This window comes from Lepidochelys olivacea (assembly GCF_965140295.1).
Source record: "Lepidochelys olivacea isolate rLepOli2 genome assembly, chromosome: 2".
Taxonomy (NCBI): domain Eukaryota; kingdom Metazoa; phylum Chordata; order Testudines; family Cheloniidae; genus Lepidochelys; species Lepidochelys olivacea.
Window position 1 is genome coordinate 88019416 of NC_140412.1, and position 18192 is coordinate 88037607.

The window sequence follows — 18192 nt, forward strand, 5'->3', positions numbered from 1 at the left end:
ATATAGGGGTTTGTGAGGCAAATAAGTTTTACCAGAGAGGAGCAACGTGAGTTAAGATGTTAGAATAGTAAGCTTTATATTTACAGAAAAATGTTTTCATTTAAAATAAAAACACCCTTGATTTGGAAACTTAACTTTAGAATCTGACAAGCCTGAAGCAAATTGGATTTTCATGCGCGAGAAGCTGTTTTGGGACTTGTGCTCCTGGGGCTTGACATGTTGCTAAGACAAATAACAGAGATTTTGTGTGGAACTGGTTGGGAATTATTCAACAAAATGTTTTTTCTTGGAAAGTGCCATTTTCTCTGGAAGGTTTCCTCAGGTCCAGGATGAAATTTCTGGTCAAAACAGAGAGAAACCGACTCACTCCAGAATAACCTGGTGGTTAGGACATTCACCTAAGATGTGGGAGGTCCAGGTTCAATGAATAAGAGCTCCAAATAAGGACAGCTTCAATAGGGCAAGAGTGGGAGAGACAGACACTGGGTCTATATCCTAGTGGCTAAAGCACTCACTACAAATGTAGGAGAGCAGGGCATGGAATTGAACTGCATCTCCTATATTCCGGGTGAGTGCCCTAGTCAGAGGACTATTGGTTCTCTCTTCTCATATGTTTTTTCATGGAAAATCTCAAAAGGTCTATTTTTTGTTCTGATATAGAATGAAAGCAAATTCCAAACCCCCAGAATCTTTCATGAAGTTGAATTCTTGTTTTCTGACTAGCCTTAGTTCTGTGCTTGAGTTCTGCAAGGGAGGATATTAACTGAATTGGTCTAAAGTACCCCCTTTTGGCCAATTCCTCCAGTGGTGTTTTACAGTATGTGTTCTGAAAGAAAACGAGGGCTGCTCTTTACAACAAAATGCCGAGTGTTCTGATGAGAGTCAGCAAATTCATGGAATTACAATAGATTAAGTGGTGGGCCTGCTTTAGAATAGATCAGCTTTACCTGGATCTGGGCTAGGTTGCCATGTACCCATGCATTTGTCTGGTTGGCTATGGTTCTGCTGCTTGGTGACAAGCCATTGAGCAAAGTAGTCATGCTCTCCTGGTGCTTTGCACGCAGCAACCTGTTGCTGTTCGTGTAGTAACCTACGTGGCCAGGGATCCTTTGGGCCTCCTCCATTGCTATTTAGAAGATGGGAGAATGAGGAGCTGCTTTCCTCCATGGACCTTTGTCAGAGGAGGAATTGGGGAGCTGGTCCAGGGCTCTACAGCCCTGGCATAGACTTGAAGAACAAGAGAGGAGATTAGGGTTTGAGGGAAAGACGTCAAGGAGCTGTTCACACCGCAGAAGAAGACTGACAGCAGCCAGTCTCAGAGTGGGTCAACTGACTGGGGTTTGCAGGACTCACAACATGGGGCTAAAAAGACTTTTGTGTAAATGTTCAGTCTCAGGCTGTAGCCCAGGGTCCAAGCACCTGCTCTATTCAGCCTTGTAAGTCTGAGACTCGCTGCCACGAGGGTATTTTTGTAGTATAGCCATATGCTAAAAGAATATGGGAAACAGAGAGAGTAGACATTGGGGAAGAGAGATGAGGAAGTGCTTTATGTATGAGTCATTGATTAGCCTTTACCCACTCAGATGTTTGGAGAGCTAACACAGGTGTTTTGTGAATGGCATATACATGTATGTGTGGTGAATATCTGTTTTAAATGTTGGTACAAGATACTGCATTTTAGACTTATGTTCATACTATAAGTGATGGGACAAAACCAGTTTATTCTGGGAGAGAAAAATTATAAGTCATCCAGATACCTTTAGCATTCTGAAATACAAGCTGGTCAGCAGATGGCAAAAGTCTTTGTATCTGACAAGTAAGGGAATAGGCATTCCCAAGTAATTGGAATAGGGGAGGAAAATTGGGGGTGAATAATGGTTGAATAAGTGAGTTAAATTTCAAAGCATTTAATGTAACCAGCATCTTTCATATGTTCTAAATTATGCAGTGATAAAAGTGGCCGAGAGACTGCTATTGTTCTCTACTCAGGGTGGTATTAACTAGATTAGAATTAGGAAGCAAGCTTTACTAATTGATTTATCCTGCCATTAACCATGGAAGAATGAGTAAACTTTTATAGTTGATGGTCTGAACTCTGTACAAGGTCATATATCAATTAAGAGGAACCATATGGGATTTTATTATTTTGCTGTGTATAAACTTGGATCTTGTTGAGGTGGTGGAGAGGGCAAAGAGTGAACTCGGTCTCCTTGCCTGTGGGGAATTTCTTCTTTAGAAAGGAAGAAAGGATATTTTCAAGTATATAATATAGTTTTTAAACAATTGCCTGTCCACTGGTTTGTGCTATAGGGATCCCAGTTAACTTCTGGATTTATTTCTGGCTGCAATTAAAAATCAGAGATTATAGTATGTTCCATATGTATTTACATAAAGCATGCCACAGTATTTGATTTTTTTGGGTGTCATTAGTCCCCCTTCCGTCTACATACAAATTATACTAAATCAGGGTTCAGAGCCAGGACCCCAGGGGAATGAAGGGTCCAAGCCCGAGTCAAGCTGGAACCCAGGGTTCAAGCCCTGTTGCTTTTGCAGCGTAGACACTGTCTCACTGAACTTGTGCTTTAGGAATCTACCAAAAGTATCCCCATAGTCCCATGGGGTCAATTTTCTTGTCCTCTGGACAGTAAAGTTTGGTGGACTGTCATGTTTTCCCATGCTGTTCCCCGAATAAAGGGCTAGAGCAGCCATGTTGTAGCGGGGCGCTAGGAAGTCTGGGATATGGATGTAAATGCTGGAGCCCCAGGTTGGGAGCCAGGTTTCAAGATTTCCTAACTTGGGGTTACAAATGAGTGTAGACAATCAAGCACTAGGTTAACAAACCCAGGGTCTGCTAATTTGAGTTCTTCGAACTCTGGGCGTACGCTGCAGTGTAAACATAACCTTTGTGAACTACCTTGTTAGATAAAATATAAAACTATGTGAGTATATGAAATATATGATTTGTAGCTCATAGATTTATTGCTCTAACGATTCAGGCAATCCATGTCATTAATTTTTAAAAGTAAACTTGAAAGTGCTTGAATAACTGCCCCGGAGCTGAGCTATGACAATATATAACTAAATTTACTCTGCTGAATATTGACATGAGGGAACTGTCATTTTTTTTCCCTGTGTCTGCAGACCCACATACCAGAGGGGGTGATAAGAGTTTATGCTCCACTGCATTCAAAAGTGTCTATGGCAATTCAACTGAACAGTCAAACAAAAGCCAGAGACATCCTGGCTCGATTTCACTGTGCAAACAGGTGGGTAAAAGCAGGAGGACATCAAAACATTCTATTTTTCTGGAGTAATATCTTCACAGTCATTAAAGAATAGGCTGTCCCTTTTCAGAGGCCCCATTGTGTTGTTAGAATGCTTTCTTTTTACACTGGCAACAGTAATTATGGTAATGTCAGTCCATAAAAAATTCTGATTGATTTCTGCTCTTCAAATTCTACTTAATAACTGGCACCTTTACAGAATCAATCTGGCTTCTGTTATGCCTGTGCTGAAAAATATATTTTTCTAGGCTTTCTCCAGTCATAAGCTGGAAAGATTGTCTTAAACCCTAATGCAAATGTTAATGCTTTTGTTATTTGTGCAAATGAATACCAGTGTTAGTATTTATAAGAGGTAAAAAGGAAGTCTGCGAGCCCTATTCTGAAAGTTCTTTAGCAAAGTCCTTTGGTGCTATTACATAGTTCTGTTCTTAAAATAAATCTGGCATAAATTGCCTGCAGTAATCCTTTGTTGTATTGATAATACAGGTTTACTAGTTATAGCTAGCATAACAACTCTACAACGACAGTTCTAAGATGATAACAACCCTCTCCATCATAATAATGTGACATGGCAATTGTCCTTGTTACTCTGTTGATATATTAAGACTTCTAAAAGTAATCACAGAAACAGAATGCAAAATAAGAGATCAATTGGATGTGCGAATTCCATTGCCTTCAATGGCACTTATGCACATATGTCTGAGGGCAGAATTGGCCAAAAGGCTTTATGTAGGAGAAAAAAATAAACTAAAATAGCAGTATATTCTGAGTTCTGCCATCGTTTTAATGTATTCGTTGCTCCAAACCACCATTTTTATTTTACAGAGTCCTTTTAAAACCACTTTTAATAACAGAATAACTATACCATCAGCCTGACATTCTATATACCACCAGTCACAGATAAACTAGTTCCTACACTAATTTACACCCCGTAGAATCCTAATCAGTTCAGTGGAAACTTAACAAGGTAAAAATTGGTGCAGAACCTGGCCTATTATAGGCCAATGGCTCTCAACCCTTCCAGACTACTGTACCCCTTTCAGGAGTCTGATCTGTCTTGCGTACCCCAAGTTTCACCTCACTTAAAAACTACTTACTTACAAAATCAAACATAAAAATACAAAGGTGTCACAGCCTACTATTACTGAAAAATTGCTGATGTTCTCATTTTTACCATATAATTGAAAATAAATCAATAGGAATATCAATATTGTACTTACAACATTTTAATGTATAGTATATTGAGCACTATAAAGAAGTCATTGTGTGAAATTTTAGTTTGAACTGACTTCGCTAATGCTTTTTATGTAGTCTGTTGTAAAACTAGGCAATATCTAGATGAGTTGAAACTTGATGTACCCCCTAGAAGACCTCTCTGTACTCCTAGGGGTACACATCCCCCTGGTTGAGAACCACTGTTAGAGGCTATAGCTAATTCTGCTATTATAATATACTTTCCATTCTGTAGACAATATTCTATAGTGCTGAATGAGATATAAATGCTTATATTCAGTACATAAATTTGTTACTACTGGAACAAGACATATAGAATTCCTTGTTTGATTATGGTATAATGGTCATTTTCAATGTATGCCATCACAATTATACTATAAAAGACTAAAACTCAATTTCTTCTCCATGATAGCCATGCATCATCAAAGAACACGAAAGTCCAGATCCAACGTTTATATGAAATTGGAGGAAACATAGGTAAACATTATTCTTAAAATTCAATTCTAAATTCTTCTGAAATAACTCCATTTGTTTGATATCTTTACAGAGTAGAATCTTCTATACTGCAGTCCATCTGCAGAATGAAGGGCAAGATATAGGGTCTAATCCAAAGCCCAGTAGTCAATGGAAAGATTCCTGTTGACTTCAAGGGCTTCAGAAAAGGTTCAGTGACCAAGTTCAGCTTATAACAACCTGATAAAGACATTGCCACAGGACCCATAGTCAATATCTGTGTTTCTGTCAAGTTCACCTGACCTTTTGCTTACTTCTCTCCCACCTTCTTCATGCCTTCCTCCATGTAATCCCAATAGTTAGAGCACCCTTCTTCTCCTTGCTTGCCAGCAAATTCCCTCCCTACATTTAAATATTTTCTCAAATCTCTTTTCTCCCTTGATACCTTTCAGTGAGACCCTCCCCAAAGCTTGAGATAGAAACACAGTGGTGCCTGTGTTTATTTAGACTGTAGTTCCTTGGGGCAGGACTATATCCAAGTTCTGTATAGTGCTGAGCAACCTTTGGAATAAATAGGATAGTAAGAATGCATTGAAATTAAATGTGACCTTACCCAAAAGGCCAAGAAACAAAGCTTTTAATTCAATAGTATACAACTAAGTTGTTTTCCTTTTTCCCTTCTTACTAAAGATTATTTTGGACTAAGTTTTAAATCTTTGCTTGGGCAGTGCATGCCCGGATGGGAGTATATCTGCACCGTAGAGTTTATTTTTGATCAATGCCAGTAAGAAACAGTATATACATATAGGCATAAGAAGGAAGGTTATTGGTTACAGTCCTAAGCTGAGAGAGCTATGCAGAGTAAGGACACCTGCAATTATGTTCATGGCAACAATATGATCCCTGTTTATAGTGAAGCCACAATGCTGGTGCACTGAGTCTATAACTACATGGAGTGCAAAGAATTTTCCAGGATCACCAGCAACTGACAGGAGATTGATCATTAATTAGAAACAATGTAGAGCAGATTTTCAGAAACACCCTTTTCTGTACTATGATAAAGCAGAGAAACTGCCAGCCAGCACAGCAAAGGTTAAAGAGAGCCTTTGGGCCCAGCTAGCCCCGTCCATTTAGACCTGCTGCCAGTGGCAGGCAGGCCAGCTCGAGGTTTTTTGCCTCCCCAAGCAAAAAATTTACCGCCCCAAGCTCCAAGAGCGCAACTGCCTAAGGGAAAAAAAAAAGGGGGGGGGGTGGCCGGAATGCCGCCCCTGGAATTGTGCCACCCCAAGCACGTGCTTGCTTTGCTGGTGCCTAGAGCTGGTCCTGGTGGCAGGCCTGAGAGGGAGAAAAGAAGAATGTAGCTCAGTTCAGGGCTGACTGAGGAAGAGGCAGAAGGTAGCTGCTTCCCTGTCTGAGGGGAAGGAGCACTAGCCAGCCAGACAAGGCAGACAGCAGGGAGTAAGCACTGTCTCCCCAGCCAAGGGAGACTGCAAAGGAGACCTAGGAGCCTCCAGCACCTGAGGTAACTGAGCGAGAGAACCCCCAGAGACATTGTGGGGCTTGCCCTCACCAACATGCAGCTGCCCCACCTAAGGAAGCCTGGGACTGTGGCAAGGCACCACCCAAGAGAGGACGCTACAGGAAGGAGGCTGCCCAGCAAACTGGACTAGAGGGGCCATGCCCCAACCTGAACAGACTGGTGGCAAGTAGCCCAGGACAGCGGATTTTGACTCCCTACTGGGAGGGTCCCCTGCCATTCAGGGGTTGATCTACACAGGACCCTGGGCTGGGACCTGGTGGAGAGGGTGGACCTGGGTGCCCCTATTCCCCTGGCCTTAAAGACTGTACCTCCTCAACCAAGCAGTGGGGCTGAGTGCCGTGTGCTCTAGCCACTAGGCAACCCAGCCCTCCAAGCCACCTGTTACATGCACATTCAAGTTGGAAGGTGCACTCACAAAACCTGACTTGCTTCTGTACAGTTTGGAAACTTGCTCAAGCACACGTCTGAAAATCTAGATCTGTTGGATTTATCAGCATACTGAGAACAATATATGAACAATTATTCTTCATTTTTGTTTCAGGACTGCATTGTTTGGACCCAGATGCATACATGTTAGATGTTTACCATGCAAATCCTCAAGCAGAATGGGTGATAAAACCAAAATCAAGTTGAAGCTTGCAAAGATATCACATCTCAGTGATTTGGAAAAAGCCAAAAAGATGGCAACGATGCTTTCCATCTCAAGACGACCTGGCCACAGATGAAACCAAAGCATTTTTTATTTTATATATTTTCCTCCCAAGTACTTTACCATTGAGCCTTTTCATATCCCAGATAGGTAATGAGAGCTGTTACTCCAAGTTATGGAACATTATACAACGGTGACAGTCACATGGCTTATATTTGTGCCAGTTCTTCAATAGACATGAATGAGGAAGGAGCAGAGGTACTTAGAAACAGCTTGTGGACCTGAGTATTTTTTTCACTTCTTGACTTGATGCTGAGAAGACACATTTCTATAAACAGGTGACATCCTAGAATGTAGTGAACACTACCGACTGCAAGGTAATGCAAAAGAATCACCACGGTATGCAAGAAGGGAAACGTATCGATTAAACATGGACTGTGGGAGCTGGACTGACAGCAGTGCCACAATGTGTTTATGTGATAAACTCGAACCCTTCTTTCAAAAGCAAACCAGTTTATAAAGTAAAACGTCCATTGTTCCAATATCTGTGCGGCTGACTCACTCCTCATTAGTAGCTGATACTGAGGAGAAAGAACTACTGTGTAAAGACAAACATACTGTTTATGTATGTTGTACTGTATATGTTACTACTATCAGCCTTCTGATACATCTCTCTCCGGCGTTGACCGCGTACCCATGTATTTGTAGCACCACTGCCTCACAAATTAAACAATACTTCCTTCTCCCTCCCTCCCTCCCCTACACACACATGTAAAAGTGATGGGGCTCTGAGACAGCCACTAGTCTTGCCACTCCAGTTTTCACTGACTAGTCATGGCTTTAAAATGTTTTCTGCTTAATTGTCTTAATATGTGTGCTGAATGTCTTAAGGGCCAGTTACAGACATTACCCTTTCTCCAGAACCTAGTCTTTTCTCATTTTTAGGCTAATTGTTTTTCCTTAGTCTATTTTAGTTTAATATGAAAGTAGTTTTTAGTCTTGTCAGCAGTGTTCAGAAGAAAGATCTTGCCTGACACCTGTGTCCTATGGCAGGGGTTTTAGGTTTTCCTGTTCATAGAGATGGAGAAGAAGAGTTTCTGATGAGAAGTAGGATTTATTATTATTTAACATTGCCCTTGTTGTAGTGCCTAAAGGCCACAACCAGGTTGGGCCCCACTGTGCTAGGCATTGTACAAACAAGTAATAAATAGCTAACTCTGCTGCAAATTGCATGCAGTCTAAAAGATGAGATTTAATTGGTCAAGACAGACAAACACAGGCTGGGATGGGGTTGGGGAGACAGTATAACAAATTTATTTACTAGAATATGCTCCATTCTTAGCCAGTCAGTAGCAGTGCTCAGAGCTCTCCAGCTGGCTAGGCATGATCAGGCTGTACTCTACTGCATGCATAGACATATGCTTGCAAGAGATGTGGGGATGCTCTAGAAATCACAAATTTCTTTCTCATGCTGCAAAAACAGGAAGTTGTCAGAAATATCCTTTGTTAAATTTGAATGATATATATTTACTGTATGATAAATTCATCTGTGGTATGACCTGTACAATCACTTCGGTGGTTTTTTTCCTCCATGAATTGGCCACAGGAATATGGAGAGAAAGAATCTTTCATTTATGAGGTAGCAATCGATAACTGTTACGAGCTGTGTCCCACAAATAAATGTAAAATATGTTATCTTGATGACAGAGCATGTAACTTGTGATGGTTTGCTACATCTGTGTAATTACTATTGTTATATATTTTGAAACCTTACTTTAGGCCGCAGATTACTATATAGCATGCCCTCCGCTACACCCGTGCAACCTTATTGGTGGTACTTAGTAAGCGAAGCCAACCTGTGGCATATGGAATATTTCACTTTTTGAGTTGAGCATCTAGGGGGCAGAATTTGGTTTCCTTTCTTCAAGCTACAGGGTAGGATGAAATTTAACAACATTCGGTACCCTCACCTAAATTTTGCAAAATTGCTTTTCTTCAGCTCCAGGGCATAATATGAATCTCTGCCCAATTCTAGCTAGGATAGTTCTAGTACAGCTGTAATAAAAACAACGTGTTTCTTGTTTTCACAACTCTTTAGTCACGTGTCTTTGAGAGATGTGGGCCAGTGGTTTGTCCCAAGACTAATAGCTCAACTGTTCTAGTACTAATTTTTACACTGGTTCCTGCTGTGATCAAGTCACTTAATCCCTCTGCCCCCATGTTCTGAACTATAAAATAGGACTAATAATACTCTTCTCAGGAGGGGAGCATAAGAATGAGGTCAGGTCAAATTCTGCTCTCAGATATGTGCGTGCAAACCCTGTGAGCTGAACAGGAGTTGTAAAGATATCTTATAAAAGGATAAACAGCTCCTAGGGATTTTATGTGGAAAATCCCCCTTGAATGTGAAGAGCAGGATAGAAGTACTAAGTAATATTATATTTATTACCATTGAAAGGGTTTCTATGATTTCACAGAAATCCCGCACATCTGCTAAATAATTTAAAATGTAGAACCCAAGATAACATTTTCTAAAGTATATTCAAATGCCTTCAACTTCTCCACCTTGTCCCCAAGCATTCAGACTGTAACTTACTCTATACGTTTTGGACTCTCAAACGTAGATTCCACTGGACATCTTCCTAAAATAAATACCGCTGTGTGTTACAAATGAAGGAAGGCTGCTTGGAATACCTTAGCCACTTCCCCTCTTTGCACAGGGACAGAAGAAAGCCAAATTTGATTTAAGTAAATCCATCCTTTGATACTGGAATGTTACTTTTTTAATTAAAACTGTCTGTCACTTTAATCCACATAAATATGAGCAGTTTGAATAGATTCTTCGAACAGTATACAGACTGGTAATATAGGGCCAAAATCTTGCTGTCATTGAATTAAAAAGTAAAATTCCAATAGACATGAAGGAGAGAAGGAACTAATTGCCTAAGTCATACTTATTGTAGTTGGAGTTGTTACTTATGTTTTACATTGGCCACATTGGCTAACAGGAAAACAAATATTACAGTCAAAATGTTCAAACATGGGGTCTTGACATTAGGCCTACCAGTTTGAAAAGGTTGGCTTAGGTTTCTGGATTTCCGCTTCCATTAGCAGCAGTTTCATTCAAAGTTGTTACATGTTGGTTTGTTAGGTAACAAAATTGTGCAGTGAAATATTAATAAGGGACTGAACATGTTTAGGAGTAGAACCTATTCAATAACCTCCAGAGATGCCTTAAGTGTTTACACGCTCCATTGGCTGCAAAAAGATCATTTTCTGCATCAACACACTAGCTATAGAGAAGTATGTAAGAAGTAGTTAGAAACATATTGGAACAATCCAACTCCTTTTCATATTGCTAATGTCTTTATAATGTGTATATACACTGTAAACTACCTCACTGCATTTGCCAGGAAAAAACATTCTGGCTTAGAAGCATTTTATTCCAAAGCGTCCTTAGTAGTAGCATTGCCTACTTCTACTTGCCTCACAGCCTTTGATGATGCTGCATTAACAATGTTTCCTTTCAGTGGGCAAGATCTGGAAATCAGCCAGTTTTAAAAACCAGAATGACATATTTCTTGCTAAGAAAGAAATTGCACACTGGATGCGTTGCCTCACTCCTTGATCTTATACCTGGTCATATTCAAAACAACTGTAGTGAATCATGGGGGGGTTGAATGTTAGGTAAGAGATCCGTTTTTAGAAACCCTAACTATGCAAAAAAACCAAACCAAAACAAAAACAGTTTTCCATAATAGGTCATTGCCTTGGAAAATAATATGATGCCATTACGTAAATCAAATGCTTGTATGTATGTTTTTCCTTACCTCTCCTTGTTAGAATGTTGACTGTTTTGTTACAATAAATTCCACTCTCTGCATAGTAGTGTATTTGTAATGTAGAACATGTACATTGTATTTTATCCATGACAAAAATAAAAACAATGTAAACTAACCGTCTCATTAAAATTCTCACTGCATTTTTAATACATGGTTACCTGGGAAATGAGTCCATTTTATTTTAAAAGCAGCCCCTTTGTGAGAGCACTTAGGGAAGTGCATGGACAAATTTACAGTTTTATAGTACTATATTATATATATATAAATATAAATTATTATATATATATATATATTTATAGTACTAATATATACTATATAAATTTATAGTACAATAATAAAGGGTCTTCTATACTGACTAAGGGATGGCGGGAGTATTAAATTTTGGTATAGAGCAAAATGGAATGGAATAAAAGCTAACAGAGAAAACAAATATGAAAGAGAAAACAGATAGGAGGATTCCAGTCATCTGTTAAGTTGCCCTCCGTATAGTAGCATTATTTGCTTTATATTGTCACAATTATGCACTTCATAGTATCTGGTTCTTTTCTTACAATTAAAATGGACAACTACTACAGCACATGAAATAATGCACATTCTATTGTATTTTCATTGTCTGGTCCAATTTTATTTTTATTATAAAAGACCAATATACAATACAACAAAATACTGTCAAGCAAACAGAACATGCCTTGTAAACACTGATTAATCAAAGTTTCCAAAAAAGAAAAATACCCAATTAATAGCTGTTAACATTTTAGTAGAGGTATTGGTTGTACAAAATGGTTTTAGTTAAAAATGTAAGCATAGAACTTCTAAATATATTTGTCCTGAGTTGGAAAGTAACTGAGACACATGGGGTTCTCATTTAAAAAAAAATCAATCACCTCTTCATTAAGAAATTTAAAAACCTATCTCGATCCCCAAATCCTTCCCTGAAGTTTAGTGCTCAGACCCAGGGCACGAATGAGGAAACACGCCATGCAGGTCAAAGGCTTTGCTGAAGTCATAGGATTCTACCAGTTGGCCCTTAATCAGCTTAAGGTTTCTCAAACATCCATGGAACGAGTTCTTGCTTGTCAGACAGTTTTGCTTCATATCAGCTGAAAAAGAAAATATGAAATAGCTAGAATGTGCTTCTTTTGGAAGGGGATGGAAGCTGCATGTGAGAATGATAGCAAGTGCCAGGCTTACAAATTATTCATAAAAATCATTGGACATAAAAAGAGAGCCAGCAGAGCACCAGCCACTACCAGCATCAGTGGGAATTGAGAATGCTCAGACCACTCAGGAAGTGCTCAGTGCTTGCAGGCTCAGACTCAGAGTTTTCAAAAACTGCCAGGTGGCTTGCACCAGCCAAACTAGATGGGCAATTCAGACAGCAGTAGGGGAAAGAAATCCACCTCAGCCTGAGGGAAGGGAGGTGATAGCCATGCCGCAATCACTGTTACAGAACAAGCTGGTCTGAGCCCAGTCTATCTTCTACCAGGACATTACAGCTGCTAGATCTGCAATACCTTGTACTCTTTTGGCCTTAGTTGCTCCCCCAGTCCATCCCTTCATGCTGAACTACATGGAACTGTTTACAGAGATCAGCTCTATTGCATGATGCAAGAGGTGAAACAGTGCACTGAATGCTTTCTGCACCACTTATTATGGTAGGTGAGTATCTCCCTTGTCTGCACCTATGATACATATTTCCAAGAGGAATCTTGCTAGAGGAACAATTACTATTGCATTAGCACCATTTAAACAAACATAACCCCCATAAAACCTTCAATGGAATCCTAGGAGATCAAGCAGTAGCCATGCTTGATGGAATCATTCATTAGTAGCTGTAAACTATCTTGAGCTCCAACACTGCAAAGTATTATTCCAAAGCTTTCCAAATGCTTAAAAGTCATGTTTGCTCTGTAGATTTCATCAATCTAAGCTCTTCATAACAAGTAGGCCTTGTGACATTACACTCCATATTCTTTATGGAAATATGCTTATAATATGGATAGGGCATAAAAGATATACTTTGTGCAAGGTGGCTCATGTAAGATATCATTGGAAAGGTTATGATTTACTGAATGTGATTATCCAATTTGCATGCCCATTTCTCATTTCTGTATCTGAAGTTAGGAACACTGACCATGTATCTATATTTCAAATGTGCTACTTTGGGTGTCACCCACAACTAACCTTTCAGGTACAACAATGCAAAGCCAGACAGGGCTGATGGCCCATCAGCAAAAGACAAAGGACTGTGGAAGAGTTTAGTCTTCCTGTGGACGCTCCAGACAGCCTACAAGTATTGGCTGCTAGGACCCTGCCAAGACATGTGACTGAGCCACCCGGTACTGGACCCCCCCCCCCCCCCCGAATGCCAGTGTTTTTCCACTGGAAGACAAAGGGGTTCAACCCATCACAGGCCTAGCTGTTCTAATAATAACTGCTGTTTCAAAGAAAAATGTATGTGGGCGTTTCACACTTTGTTTAATAATTCATCATCGTCTGATGTCTATTCAGGCTCAATAGAAGTATAGGTATTAAAAAGCTGCAAATAAATATATTCACCCTGCTTGCAAAGTAGCCAATTTTCTGATGTTACAAATGCAATCTTTTTAATGGCCTACAGTACAGTTTAATTATGGCCTACAGAACAGTTTAATCTTAAAAGCACTAAACTCTATTTTTCTTGGCATTATTATAATTTAATGACAAATATTTATATGAAAAAGAAAATTGTGCAGAGCAAATGAGACCTAATGATAAATTTACACCTGGCGTCTATCTTGGCCTGTAGAAACAGTCCCTCGCAGACCCAAGTATGACCCTCTCAATGACAACTGTAAAGGTTTCACTGGTGTTTGTAAGAGCAACTCCTAACTCACTACATCTAACACGTTGTCATAGTATTTATCTATCAAAAATGTCATGTAAGGTATCAAATAAAAGTTTATACCATACTGGTCATCATAAGTAAGGTTACATTTTAGTCAGAGGTATATTTAGTAAACGTCACGGACGGGTCACGGGAAGTAAACAAAAGTTCACGGCCTGTGACCTGTTGTGACGAAGTGGGACTCTTCTTAATGTTTCCTCTGAATAGTATGGGGGTGCCTCAGTTTCCCCTAGGCAGTTCTTAAGTATCTAGGTGGTGGGGTAAGGGTGTATGATCATTGCAGAGCCCTAGAGGGCCGGTGTGTGCAGGAGTCTGGACACAGAGAATGGCCGACACCCTGTTTCCTGGCAACTGATGGCCTGGGCCCTTCCCCCCTGCGAGGTGAGAGCTAAAGGGTTGGAGAACAAAGGAATCAGGTGACCTCCTGGCCCGGGAAAGGAACAAAGCCCAGAGGAGGAGGGCTGGAGGGAGTTTCAGTTTGGGGCTGGCTGGGACATGGAGTGAAGTGCAGACGTGGTTGTCTGGCTCACTGCCCCCCAAAATGGACCCAGCTGAGGGGTCCCGTTCTCTGCACCTGCAAGCTCTGTTTTAGACCATGTTCCTGTCGTCTAATAAACCTTCTGATTTACTGGCTGGCTGAGAGTCCCGTCTGACTGCGAAGTTGGGGTGCAGGACCCTCTGGCTTCCCCAGGACCCCGCCTGAGTGGACTCGCTGGGGGGAAGCACACGGAGGGGCAGAGGATGCTGAATGCTCCGAGGTCAGACCCAGGAAGGTGGAAGCTGTGTGAGCTGTGTGTCCTGAAGACAGGCTGCTCACAGAAAGGCGACTACCCCAGAGTCCTGACTGGCTTCATGGGGAGCAGTTCCAGAGCATCGCCCAGGGACTCCGTGACACCTGTCTGTGACGTTTACTAAAAATACCTGTAACTAAAATGGGAGGGGGGGCAGTCCAGAGGGTGCCACGGGTGCTGGGGGAGGTGGCCGGGCACCCTGCTGGTGCTGGGGGAGAGGGCTGGGCCACGGTGCACTGCCCAGGATGCCTGCTGATGAGGGGGCGGGGCGGGGGTGCTGGCAGGGTTCCCTACTTGGCTCTGTGTCCCTGCAGTTCCTAGGTGGCGGAGGGCACAAGTGCTGGCTGCCGCAGCTCCCATTGGCCAGGAACCGAAGGGGGTAGGGCCTGTGGGTGCGGGCAACGTAGAGCTCCCCCCCGGCCCCTCTGCCACCCAGAAGCTGCAGGGCCATGCATTTGGGAGCCCCCTGCCCCTAGCCCTGAGCCCTCTCCCACAAACCCAAACTACTGCTGCTGCTGGCCCCTATCTTTGTTAATAGACTTCACTTTGTTTTATCCTAAGTAAATCTCAGTGCTGTAACATTCAGCAAAGCGTGAATGCTGGTGTGTAACCTGGTGTGTACACTGTCTCTTTGGAGGCAGCAGACTTGGTAATTACTGAGAGTGTCCAGTGATGGGGCTGGATACCATGGAGGAGCATTCTTCAAGGGGTCTGGGGTGTACCAAGCTTTACCTGTAAGGCAAAGTAAGGGCTGGCAGACTCCTGAGAAATCTGTCTGGGGTGCCTAACAAGTGGGGATGACAGGGAGCTGTCACTCAGCTTAGCATCAGCAAGTCTCTCTCTTACTAAGGCAGAGGGGTAACACAGTCACCCGCAGTAAATGTCACACCAAGTAGTTGGCACCCTCCCCTCCGCTGCAGAGAGGGAGGGATCTCAGAGGACAAGCACAGCCCCATAATGCATCGTGCTAGCCATGTAGCGGGTGTGGCCACAACAAGTGCGGGTGAGCATGGTATAAATGCCTACACAGATGGTGGGAGGGGGAGGGGGAATGCCTTGATATGCCCGTTGATACAGCACACCCTCACAGGATGCTCCACACGTGAGGATCCTGTGTCGCCTCAGATTGAAAAGTGGCCCCGTTCCATGGAAACCCCAAGGAAGGGAAGTATTTCACAGGGTACAACTCTCCTCCAGTGTTAGGGTTGAGACTTGGCAGGGCCAGTGTAAATTGACACCATCTTGTGCCAAATTCAATAGATCTCGTTCAATAAATCAAAAGAATTTCTGGCAGAATCAATTTTTCATGACCGGAGTTAACCCATCCCCCACAAAGTAAGTTCTGGAGACTCAAAAATGTTAGTAGGATCTTAGTATAGCTGATCTCACATTACATTCACTAAATTATTATGGTCTATGCAGTTTGTGAACTGTTAGCTATTTAGTCAGAGAGAAATACTACTGTACATACCTGGAAAGCCTCCAACATAAATGGGATTGTTTGTATCTGCAGATGTTGACTGGATGTGGGGATTATCAGCCTGAACCAAATTCCCATCAATCATCAGAGCAATGCGATGCTTGCTTTTGTTTGCTTGAAGCTTGTGCCACTTTCCATCACATAAGCTATTTGCACCTTGTGGTTCATATGTGGCTGTTATTCTGCCAGCTCCATTGTTGACATGGAACAAAACCTGAACAAATAACCGGATGCCAATAATGACACAGACAGTAAGAACACGTGGAGCAATCTGATTGAATAAAAGCACAGTCATGCTGCTGCAAAGAGTCCTTTTTTTTTTAAAATAAATGACTAATGAGTGACCAAAGCCCAATAACCAATTTAATAGATGGTGTTTAAATCCTTATTAAAGTATTTTCTAAACCTAACCATGATACATTCAACAAGCTAGGAATTCTTTATCTGAGATATAAATGTTTGGTATAAATATGGGGACTGGTTCTTCTACGCCAGTATACTTCCACTGACTTAATAGGCATTACACCTGACTTACACTGGAGTACTAAGACCATCATATCCAGTAATTGCTTCAATATGGCAGCAGTTATGTACAGGATGAGAAACCACTAGGTCAGTGCCAATATGTGCATGGATACAGATGTATGAATGTGTGCTTCTATTTCTCTTTTTTTTCTTTTTGGTTTAAACAGGCTAAAAGACAAAATTTTTGTGTTGACCTTCAAACATGTAAATATTACCCAAAAACAAGGGCAAATTGGGAAAAATATTTAAAAGCAATGTATTATTTACTTATTTATTTTGTACTGGAGTAGGGAATTAAGTACTAATTGCTACAAGGTACTTTCTGTGTAACTTGCTGAATCATAATGACCAGTGAGACCTACAACACAATTAATTACCCGGAGTACTAACCATAAAGATTGCAGTTCCCTATAATGGAGGCATGGCTAGCAGCTGGTCAATTTTGTACCTGTAAAAAAGATGGGAACTCTGACCTCAGACATAGCCAGCTCTAGGAAATCTTCAATATTTAGATAAGCAATTTTGTTGGCATTGTCTGCAAACGGATAAATTAGGGTGTGGGATAAGGAATTGTTATTCTATGGTAATAGGGTAATGAGCTCCCTAGTCAATGGCATTACATGTAAATTGGTTCTTTTTTTTTTGGGATGAAGAAGATTTTAGATTGTCTGGGTAGCAGATAATGAGAAATTTCCTGATGTACAGAGGGCTGAGCTGAACAGCCACAGGCTCCCTCTCAAGAGAACCCGAGGACTATTGCAATTAACATGAGGAGGCAGAAGCCTGGCTCTTGCAGTGAGCTTAGACTACTTATTTATTCATGGTACAAATTAGCAGATTAACTCCTTAAATTATGTCATTTTTGTAGTTGGCAAATATTTCCCTTTTTTAATCTACTGAAATAAAGAGATGTTTTTATATGCATATCCCCTGATTCTTCCCTGCAATGTTCCCACTAGCTTTGGGACTCTCAAAAACCTAACGATACTTTGGTAATGCTACCACTTTCCATATTCATTAAGGTGTCCAAGGATGCAGTGTCCATTCCATTACAACTGAAGAGATGATAGTTGGGACATGAAGCCTTAAGGTTGAGGGTATGTATGGGGGGAAATAGTGGTGGACACTCCCACCAGCGCACACGTCTCAGATAAAGGCATAAAAGCCTCCACCTCCATAAAAAAATCACTTAATGGAAAAACATTCCCTGTAAATTACAATAGTGCTTATGAGATGGCTTGGTTCAAACAGCCATTGTGTTTTCTTTGGGTTCTGTTAGTCTGAGCTGGTTCATGCTTCTCTTCACTGCTGAAGTATAATTAGGCAGACTCACTGAAAAGTTTTAAATAAATAATGTTGTTAGCTTTTAGCTTTGTCAGTTGTATACAGAAAGAAATATAAATTCCAAAATATAATTTATATTTGAAAAGTAATCACAGAATTTGTTTTTAATTCAATTTAAAAGGCCTCATCTGTTTACATTAATCCTGTTTTAGAGATTTACAGTT

The 18192-nt window shown here is 41.1% G+C and overlaps 2 protein-coding genes across 5 annotated transcripts in view; one reads left to right on the forward strand and one right to left on the reverse strand.

Moving 5' to 3' along the window:
• Positions 1-11086, forward strand: part of ARHGAP28 (Rho GTPase activating protein 28) — a 160633-nt gene extending 149547 nt beyond the window's left edge. For all 4 annotated transcript variants that reach the window (XM_084621689.1, XM_084621686.1, XM_084621688.1 and 1 more), the window contains exons 13-15: positions 3142-3266; positions 4930-4994; positions 7052-11086. In XM_084621689.1, coding sequence (XP_084477815.1) covers positions 3142-3266; positions 4930-4994; positions 7052-7143 — 282 coding nt within the window. In that variant the 3' untranslated portion in view covers positions 7144-11086. The remainder of the gene's footprint in view (positions 1-3141; positions 3267-4929; positions 4995-7051) is intronic.
• Positions 11087-11679: 593 nt separating this feature from the next.
• LAMA1 (laminin subunit alpha 1) overlaps positions 11680-18192 on the reverse strand; it is a 154604-nt gene continuing 148091 nt past the window's right edge. Inside the window, exons 62-63 of the mRNA XM_084622037.1 lie at positions 16151-16373; positions 11680-12101 (exon numbers count right to left, since the gene is read on the reverse strand). Coding sequence (XP_084478163.1) covers positions 11941-12101; positions 16151-16373 — 384 coding nt within the window. The 3' untranslated portion in view covers positions 11680-11940. The remainder of the gene's footprint in view (positions 12102-16150; positions 16374-18192) is intronic.